General features: G+C 40.9%; 1 protein-coding gene across 3 annotated transcripts in view; it reads left to right on the forward strand.

Annotated features, from left to right (window-relative positions):
• slc41a1 (solute carrier family 41 member 1) overlaps window positions 1–10,684 on the forward strand; it is a 30,820-nt gene extending 20,136 nt beyond the window's left edge. For all 3 annotated transcript variants that reach the window (XM_040003151.1, XM_040003153.1, XM_040003152.1), the window contains exons 6-11: window positions 1,784–1,930; window positions 2,865–3,012; window positions 3,573–3,652; window positions 3,984–4,118; window positions 5,684–5,832; window positions 5,985–10,684. In XM_040003151.1, the coding sequence (XP_039859085.1) occupies window positions 1,784–1,930; window positions 2,865–3,012; window positions 3,573–3,652; window positions 3,984–4,118; window positions 5,684–5,832; window positions 5,985–6,170 (845 nt within the window). In that variant the 3' untranslated portion in view covers window positions 6,171–10,684. The remainder of the gene's footprint in view (window positions 1–1,783; window positions 1,931–2,864; window positions 3,013–3,572; window positions 3,653–3,983; window positions 4,119–5,683; window positions 5,833–5,984) is intronic.

Raw genomic sequence — 10,684 nt, forward strand, 5'->3', positions numbered from 1 at the left:
TTTTTCACTCAAGTGCTGTTTAAGCTCTTGATAGTTACAACTAGAAGAAGAAGAAGAAGAAGCTACATTTAGCGGCCTCTTTGTTCACAAGTGGTCACCACAGCAGGTAGCTCCACGAGTTTTATTTGACAGATTTCTTTAGTACCTGATGCCCTTCGTGGCACCACCATAAGGCACATGTGCCTCCTTCTTGAACCTCAGCTCTTTATTTGATAGGCAAACGTGTGAACCACTCTATAGGGTGGCTATAGCTCAGCTTGTCATCTACTGATCAGAAGGTTGGCGGTTCGATCTGTGGCTCCTCCAGTCTGCATGCCAAGTATCTTTGGGCAAGATACTAACCCCAAATTGCTCTCCAATGCGTTCATCGGAGTATGAATGGTAGTTAGGAAGCACTAAGAAACTTAGAAGACAATGCTGGTGTGATTGGGTGAATGTGGCATGTTGTATACAGCGCTTTGAGTACTCCGGGAGAGTAGAAAAGCACTATATGAGAATCAGTCCATATACCATAGTTATCTACACAAAAAAGAGTTAATAAATAAGTTAACCTCATTTTGCTATCAGTTAGATAAGGTGTCTTTAGTGTTAGCCCCTTTAGTAGTAGTTTATGGTACTTTTTATGTTATTTTCTTTAATATGATGTGCCAAAAGTTCACAAAGAAATATTGCCTTTGGCTAAGGTGTATAATATGGTACATGCATTAGTAAAGTGCAATGAAAACATGCTTTGCAAATAAATTGTGTGTAAATAAGCATCCACAGAAGAAATAAGAATCTCTTATCTCTAATCAATGAAATGCCTTAAACTAAAATAAAACTAAAGTATTAGTTATCTGGATAATTCTAATAGATTGAACTGGTCAATGTTTTGCTGGCCTTTGTAGTATGTAGGATTAAATGTGTAATATTTGGATGTAGCTGCTATAATATTCCCAACATGCTATCATGGCTCAGTGTGTTAGCATGCTATATGCAGATTAGTACTAAACACAAAGTGTGAAATGGCAAACATTTGAAAATTTTGGTGAGATCAACATTTAAGTGACAAACATGACAGTTCATCCTGAGGTATCTATACCCAGGTACATGGAAGTCGTATCCATATTTGTTATATCTGAACAAAAAACTTTAATATGTCCAACCTCATAAGTCATCAGGGTTCATTCTGTGTGCACCACAAATCTCCATCTAGCAAATATAAGAGCATTTCAGTAAAACCCACAAACTTTAAAGTAGCACCAGCTGAAAAGTTGGGTGATAGGTTTCGGTAGGTTTCTTACTCTGGGGACAGCGGATGTCAGTTGTTGTTGAGAACTTTCAGTCTGAACCACAGTGGTGGACTGATCACACATTCCTGGAACCACGCTGACAACATCAGATTGCTTTATAGGTGCAGTCGTCATGTTTTTGCTGGCTTTCATCAGCTCAACAACTACGTTTGAGTGAAGCTGTTTTCGAAACTGTTTTTCAGACAAAACCATTTTTTGTTGCTGTTTTGTTTTTGCTATAAACCAACATGAGCTGTCTGTGGTTGCTGTAGGAAAGAACCTTAAACATTTTAGATATGCGGAAACATTGTGCTGGCTCTTACTCCCACATGCTGTTTGTAACCAGGCTTTGTATTTGCCAAAGTCAGTTCCTTTAAGGGAAATAAAAGAATCCCAATTGAGAAATCAAGCATCAAAATAACTCTTTTTGTTTTTTTAAGTGAGTACTGTTGGACAGTTAAGAGCATTGCTTGCCTTCTGTGTTGTGATGCCTCTGATCTAAAATCTCACAGGTCTCATCATGATCGGTGTGATTGTTGCATCCAGAAAAGTCGGCATCAACCCTGACAATGTGGCCACGCCCATCGCTGCTAGCCTAGGAGATCTGATCACCCTGTCCCTGCTGGCAGGCATCTCAACAGGACTCTACAAAGAGCTAGGTAACAGAAATGATGAGCATACCCACAGATCTTATTGCTTTTTCCATTTGAAAACTGGTGTGCGATCCATTATTTTACCTGGATGTGCTCAATTAGGTGGTTTGAATAGTGGATACTTGCCGTCTCAAATTCTCGCATGTGCGTCAGTCTTAAACTGAGCCTCTGATTCGCAACTGAAGGTAACTCCCAAATTCCGACAGAATCATTTCAACATTATTTTGATAGTTGGTAGATCCATCAAACAGCTTCCAGATTCTTCTTTACCTTTGAAGTTATTAAAGAAAAGGGAGCGGCATGAGTAGAATGTATGAAATGTTGCTCTGCTTTTGGTAAATAAGGATGAAAGCCGCCCACACCTACTCTCGCTGTGTTCCGGGGCAAGAAACTCCACAGCTGTGTGGCTGTATTGTTAGCGCTGTGATAGCATCTTCACCGGCAGCACACCCAGCTCCATCGAGCTCCCTGCTGTTCCATCATTTGCACACCACAGACAGTGACAAACACTGACACGCAGAGTGTGGAGTAATCCTGTAGCTCTTTAGTCTGTCAGAGAATCTATAGACTTCATAGTCTTACTCACTGCTGCTTGTTGAGCTTATTTGGGATATTTTGGCTTAGACACTCACAAACACGGCTGGTGTCTGGGTGTTGTAATCAGCCTGTGTACTTAATGTGCTGTTTGTGGTGCTTTGTAATCTCCTGCATTGTTAGTCAAGCTGCAGTACTGCCTTCTGCAGGAAAGGCCATGATTTAACAGTAGTCCAAATGAAAACAGTCAAAATTTGCCAGTGTGTGATTTATGTTGCATTTCAGTCACGTCCAAGGTGGTTTTTTATAGAATTCTCAGAAAATTAAAAAATGAAAAATTTGTTATGTCAAAATATGACAAAGATGTTCCTACTAAAGCATCAATATCTTTTTTCCCCCCATTCAGAGTACAATGATTATGCCAACCCTCTAGTGTGTGCAGTTTTTGTGGCGATGTGCCCACTATGGGTGCTGATAGCCAGGAAGATCCCATCCACCAGAGAGGTCCTTTACTGCGGCTGGGAGCCAGTCATCATCGCCATGGCCATCAGCAGGTAGGATGTGCTTGCTTATGTGGATTTTTAACTCACAGTGCTGCCTTTGTTTTTCTCAGTTACTATTGCTGTATTCACTGATGATGTCACAGAGCCTACCAACAACCTAGGCTGCACACCATCCCAGACCCCGATCCTCAGAACAGGAGAAAACCCCATGAGGCATCTTTTTGCACATGCAGGAGTCTCCCCCTGCTGGCCATGAGGAAGCCTCTAGTTAGGGTGCTTAGGTTTTCTTTTCAGGCTCAGGGCTGAATCCATCAGAATATATTAAATTAATAAATAAAACTTTAAATATGTTTTTGACTACATTTACAGTCTATATAGTTCAATTCAGTTTTATTTATACAGTGCTAAATCACAACGAGGGTTTCCTCAAGATTCCTCCAATGTGTTCCACGGGATAACGGATTATAATGTATACGAGATTACAGATGGGTCCTTAAGTGTTTTAAATGTCTGATTGTAGTTCTCTCTTCTCAGTTTACCCATGTTTTTGTATGGTAAATAGCAGTATGTTCACTTTTTGTTCACTTTTTTTGCTTGTGTGTGTCTTTCAGTGTCGGTGGTCTGATCCTCGACAAAACTGTCACCAACCCAAACTTTGCCGGCATGGCTGTCTTCACTCCAGTCATCAACGGTGAGCAGTCAGAGAACAAAAGTGTACAAAAGAGGTGGAAATAACAACCCTCAATATGCCAACTAGTAAAACAACAAATGCAGAGAAATCTGTTGGAACCAATTAAATTGTGTATTTAGAGCTGTTGCTGTGCTCACCCATCTGTGTCATGTAACAGTGACACACTGACTAATGCCTGCCAGAGGAAGCATATGTGCACTGCGGTAATACTAACCGATGGAGCTGGCCTTTAGCCGTGCTCTTGCACGGCTAAAGGCCAGCTCCACAATACTCGACTGGAGAAATGTTTTTGTTAGTACTGAGGTTGATTTGTCATGTTTTCATGTGCCAGGTGTGGGAGGTAACCTGGTAGCAGTTCAGGCAAGTCGAATCTCCACCTATCTACACATGAACGGTATACCCATGGGGGATCCCAACCCAGCCCCCAGGAAGTGTCCCACACCCTGCACTTCCTTCTTTGGTTCCAGTAAGTTATCAGGCAGCAGTGGAATAAATGTTCCACTGTCCCCGCCCACTCTTTATCTCATACAAACAGTTTTTTCCATACGGAAGGTGTATTACAAGTGAGACTACTGGCTATATTGAGCTTAAAGTGTTTTCTGTGTGATAAGAGTCACTCTTTTTTACATTATGCTGACAATGTAACCTGGGCGGGAGCAGGCTATACGCAGAGTTTAGTTTAAAGTCAGGTGGAGGTGCTGCGATTTTACTGATTCTTTTATTTGCAGCGTATTTTAAAAGCAATACTGATTCTTTGTTGGGGAAGTGTAGAAGTTGTTAAGCCCTACCTTAGTAAAAATCACTGAATGAAGTGCAAACCGTGTGTTGCATTGTCACAGGAATGTGCATGTATTCATTTGGTTATAGAGAAAATATATAAAATGATTTTAGATTTTATTCTAATGTGCGGTTAAGTCTTATTTACACCGCTGAGATTGCAGCTACTAAAATAGAAAACACACACCAGGAATACCTGCTCAATCAATAACGTTATTTCACTTTCATCTGCTCACACACTAAAGCCATTTCTTTTGTTCGCCTGTGGGACAGTAATCTTTAATCTTTAAATGGGTCCAGTTTAAAGTTTCACAGGTCTGTCCGCTCAGAAATAAACAGCAGCACAGACAGTGCAGTCAGCCATAAAACGATTAACTTGCACTAAATCATCAGTTTAACATTTATCTGCAGCAATGACTTCATAGATTTTACTAGATCTTACTCATGTAGGTGGCACTCATGGGGATATTTGTGCAAAACAAGAGTAAAGCCTGTAAAATGCATGTTTTCATATGGACACACACGGAGCTTGAAGCAGAAACCCCGGCTTAACAGAGACAGCTGATTACCACTGTTGTGATACCCATCATCTACAACTTGGGCTTGAGGTTTTATCAAGCCAGCAAATACAAAGAAATCCTAACTGTGTTGGACTTCTTCATAGTTTATCCTTCAAGCCAGCTCGTGCAGGGCCCAGTTTGATGTTACTATTTGATATCAGGAAATCCATTAAATAATTATAATGAGGTGCATCATGACTGCAATTAAATAACAATGAATTTAAAAATACTGCAGACATAAAATGACCACCAAAAAACTGTAAGTAACTTAAAGTCAAAATAATGACAACAAAGAGGCAAAACAGAGGAAAGGTCGAAAAAACCCCACAAAGCAACAACAGACAAAGTGAGAAAGCACGGACAGCGAGACAAAATCACTACAAACATTTAACAAACAAAGAAAACGGCAAAGCCTCAACAAAGGGAAAACAACCACGAAGTCACAAATTGACAACAGAGACAGAAAACAACCACAACAGTGTGTCAAAGAACCATTAAAAGACAAACCAACTATGAAAAACAAAACTATTTTAAAGAATTTCAAAGAAAACAAGTACAAAAATAACCTTAATGACACAGCCTTGTTGGCATGTCCTGTTCCTGCTTCACAGGAGTGTCTTTTCCAGTGTTGTCCAGCGTTTTCCATCATGCTATCGCCTCGTATGTAACTCATGTTCGTCTCTCTCCATTCCAGCTGTGAACTCCCGTTCAGCCCGTGTACTTTTCCTGCTGGTTGCCCCAGGGCACCTCGTCTTCCTCTACACCATCAACTCCCTGAGGGGGGGACACACCACCCTCACACCCATCTTCATTACCTTCTACCTGTTTGCTGCACTACTCCAGGTACAGATATATTTGTACATCATTTTACAACATTGTAAGGGTGTCGTTGAGAAGTTGCGGAATTCTGAAATATTGATACTTGCGTCTTGATTATGACATACAAATATTATGTAAAAATCATTGTTCACTAAATTTGGCTATGCTTTCTTCAGGTCATGATCCTCCTCTACCTGGCAGACTGGATGGTCCACTGGATGTGGGGTCGGGGCATGGACCCTGACAACTTTTCCATCCCGTACCTGACCGCCCTGGGTGACCTGCTGGGGACTGGCTTCCTAGCCCTGTGCTTCCACTTGCGCTGGTTCATCGGGGACAGAGACACTAACGTGGGCAACTGAATGCATGCACAGATACACGCGCTCACACACACACACACACACACACACACACACACACACACACACACACACACACATAAAAACAACTTAAATCCTTACTGTATCCTTGCACGCTCGAGCAGTGACGAACATCACTCGCATTGCCTGAACACCGAAACTGGACATCTACAACGAAAGGGCTAAACTCCTGTCAGGCTCTGACTGACGGTGCATATAGTGCACGTAGCATTTCATCTTCAGGATATCAGGACACTGTTGCTCAGCAGCAGCCCACAAATCCACCTTAGAGAAAATGGAATGTCTTCACCTCAACTACGCAACAAAACCCCACCAGTGATGGATTCATTACTCCACCGTTATTTTACTTAATGAGTCCTGCCACTTTTGTTATCATACCATTGACAATGATTGTTATTGTTCAAAAAGATGCATTTGATAGCTGATATATGAATGGATATTTGTTCTATGTGCACGGCCAGTCCTCATTATTTTCAATGGGAACATTCGCCGTCTTGTTTTTAAAAACATTTAACACTTGAAACCTTGACAGAAAAAAGACAGCAAAAAGAAAAAACATCCAAACAAGCCTAGAATGCATAATCACCAAGTGCTACTTCACGTATATAGAATGATAATTAAATGAGATCTAATGGAAAATCTGATTTACTAGAACCTATAGGACTGTCCTCCTAGTAGGGAGCTCTTTTAGGGGGTTTCACTATAGGAGACTGGACCACCAACTAGCTAAATCCCTTTTTAACATTGTTTCCATGGGTGGATGGCTTCATTTGAGTCAGGGTGTGAAAATGAAGATGTGAGGCTTTGTTTTCCGTAGCTGTTCACACCCATTTCTGGCATTTAAAATAAGGACTACCAGACCTGAGGGGAGTCCAGCACTTCAGACAGTCACTATAACAATGGACTCGTCTCTTAGTTTTAACATGATGTGTTGGAAATCACATAATTAGTTTATTTAGCCGTGCTGTCCTCACAGGTTACACTGCTTCCATTGTTGGCCAACTGTGCTCATAAAACATCCTTATTCACAGAAAAAACAAGCAAATACACTTAAGAAAAAATAAATATGTGTGTAATGGCTGTGTGACTGTCAGTCAGGAGTGTATCAAAACTCAACTCCCTCTGAGCTTGAGCTCCATTTGTGGTGCCAAGAAGTCAGCAAAGGTCGAACTGTACCCTGAGCGGTTCCAGGTGAGAACAGCACCAGTGCCCCTGTATGTAAGCTTCTGCCAACTTTCTACTGAACAAACAAAACGTTTGTTGCTGTGTATCCCAAGCCAGGCTTTCAGTAAGTGACAAGAGGCTCAACACGCTGTAGTGCACTGGAACAAGCCTGCAGAGTTGGGACAGAGTCTGAAAGTGTGTTAAGTTGTCTTAGCCAGGCCGCCAGGTTATGCTGACTCGTGTTCAGTCTGGCACCAGATGAAAGGTAATGATGGCAGATATTTTGTGTGAATATTTGGCCGTACTAAATGTTTGGTTCCCACAGAGCAATTAGGCCACGTTAGGGTAGTGAATTAAGGGACAGCTCAAGGAACTGCGTCAGGTCATAGGAGGATATGGGGAAGAATTTTAGTCAATTCAGATTCATGCAAATGTCAACATAATTTTCCAAATTCTTTGTAATTCTAAATTCTTCTGCCTGAAAACCCGGTGAGACTACACAATGAAGTCCCACATGTAGCAGTTAAATCTCCTGCAGAATTGCAATAATCAGGTGCAGCAAATTTGAGTTCTAACCCTTGACCCAGATAGAGTCATAGCTCACTAACCAGCAATAACCCTCTGCTACTATAAATTGCTGAATAAAAATGTGGTTTGGAGATTTCTGTAGTATAGAATAGTAACAGTAGAACTGGTTTTGTACACGGATACGGCCATTGTGGAGTTTCCTGTGCTCCTTGTTCTTGGGCAAATTTCACCAGGAGACCTGGTTTTGTCCTTCCATTGAAATACATGCTAAGTTAGGTTAATACCCCCCGAGAAAAAAAAGAGTAATTCAAGACAAAAAAAAGAGTTTAACACTACAATAAGTTAATTAATTAACTTATTGTCATGATGCTAACAGTTCACTAAGCCATCTAAGCTGTCAGTTAGCAATTGTTAGCTTAGTTTAAAAGAAAGAAAGTTCAGATTCTTTCAGACTCTCAAAAGCTTCCTATGTCAGTAATAAGTGACAGGAAATGATGGAAAGAGACCGTGGATGACATGTGAGGTCATAAGGCTGCATGTATGTACACTAACCTTAACCCCATCTCTGAGAACTTTTACCCCTTTCCAAGAACCTGTTTACTTACTGTCAGAAATTATGTTTATTACTATTAGTTATTAGTATATAGGACAGAGTCACAAAGCAGATAGCTGTTTTATGAAAGTATAGCTTGTAGCTTTCCTACAAATATAGGATTTGGGTGTGAAATCACATTGCCAATAGGAAACTGCTTTTTAACAAATCCCAGAACGTTGATTCTGTTGATCTGGACGTAGTGTTTTCAGATCAATGGCGACTTCTTCAGCCTCAGCTGACTGCAGGTTTCTCCAGCCTTGTAAACAGTATATTTGCACTGACTAACTCCTTTGTAACATAGTAGCTCTGTTTCTTTTGATTTGACTGCATTGGTTTGCAAAATGCCAAACTCTTCCACCTTTTTTTTCTCGAGTACAGACTAATGTTACCATTCTACTGCTTGGTGTGATTGAGCACCGAGGCAGAATTCATTATTAGTTGTTACTTTTCCCCAGTTATGCCAAAGTGTGTATTTTCCCTTTTGTTTTTGAAATGATGTCTGATAATAAGGGAGGAAAGTGTTTCATAGGAGTAACTGAATACTATTTAACCACATTTTAATCATCATTGACATAATGAGATAACTTTAGCGTGTGCCCCACATCCACACAACTGATCTGCCATCAGCTAACTCTGTATTCAAGGGCTCGCAGGTGAGGAGGAGAATAAAACGGGAAGTGGTGAGCCATGTTGACAGACTGTATCGAGTGCCGGTGTCAGTCCAGGAGAAACCTGCATGTGATGCTTGACTTAACTGTTTCCAAAGGGGGCCAGCAGAATGCATGTGCAGGGAACATGGTGTGAATGTGCAAAACTTGATTATTGTATCTGTTTAAAATCTTTGATCTCATGATGTTTTTTAAAGTGTCAATTATGTTAAAATTGTGATTTTTTTTTTCTTTGTTTTCCTTTAATTCTTTGCCTCCTTTCTTCTTAACGCTTCATCATTATAGTTTTTTGTCATGAATTTGATCAAACAACCACTGTAAACACTCTCCAAGCTGGTCAAATGCAACATTGTACTGTAATCTGCAAAACCGCCTCCAGAGGGCACTGCAGGGATTCTCCTAACTGTACATCTCCTGTGTGTGTCCTCTGGATTCACATCCTCAGCTGGAGTGACATCATTGGTTTTGTCTGCTTTTCTACAGTATTTAACTTGTAAGAGTTGCACCCCTCCACTCTCAGTCTGTACCCTCCACTCTCTTACTGACCAGGTGCCAGCATTCTGCCTCGACGTCAATGGAAAGTTGTGAATACTTCAAAAATGGGGCATGTAATGCTTTATTTATTTTTAGAAACACACAAAGCAAATTGTACATACTATATTTATTCTATATATAAGGTTGTTTATTTTTAATTTTGGCTCAGTATCACGGTCACCATGTCTTCGTTCTATTCTTTGCTGAAGGCCAGTAGAGCTTTTTTGCACTCTCTGCGATAGAATTGCAGTGAGGCTAATGACTAGCACAGTGCCTAATACCTGTCCTTACACACCTCACACACACGCTCACGCGCCCCATCTCGCACAGGGAAAGCATACTTATGAGACATAGAATGGCCTTAACCTATCAGAGCCAAGCTCTATTCAGAATAACTAATCAGGAACTAGGTTCACCACAGAGTAGTGTCTGTTTATTTAGCTCTGATTTTGAAAAACAAAAAAACAACTGTACAATATGTTGATTATGTGTAATGTAATAATGATTTTATATGACGCTGCAGTGGAGATCAGTTCTTGTTCAGTTCGGAAGCTGGTAGACCCCCCCAGCAAGTTGCTTTACACGGCATCTGGGAAGTCTGGGATTAGAAATAAAGAGTCCAACACACCTAAAGAAAACACAGAGTTCTCTGGTTCTTTGTCTTCTTATGAATCCAGATGTATCCTTCCCTCTATCTTACATATCCAGCCTTTAAAACCCCCCACCCACCTGCTGCCTTGTTAACCTCAGTGCTTCGAATCGTTGAACCCCTGAACTCACAGGGAACCACGCTGACCCCCAGACTGCCATCGCTGACTTTAAATATCAGCTTTTGACTCTTAATGTCAAAATTATTTTAAACACAGTGACAGTCTTACTGGGTCTGAGGTCTTTGTGTTCTCTGTGTGTTCCTTTTGTAAAAGCCTCCCTCTGTGAGGCAGGAGGAAGGCCTTCTTCCTGCAGGACTTTGTAAATTGCTGGAAATAAATAAACTATATTATTTCATA

Source organism: Simochromis diagramma, unplaced genomic scaffold, assembly GCF_900408965.1.
Source record: "Simochromis diagramma unplaced genomic scaffold, fSimDia1.1 OVJJ01000646.1, whole genome shotgun sequence".
Classification (NCBI taxonomy): domain Eukaryota; kingdom Metazoa; phylum Chordata; class Actinopteri; order Cichliformes; family Cichlidae; genus Simochromis; species Simochromis diagramma.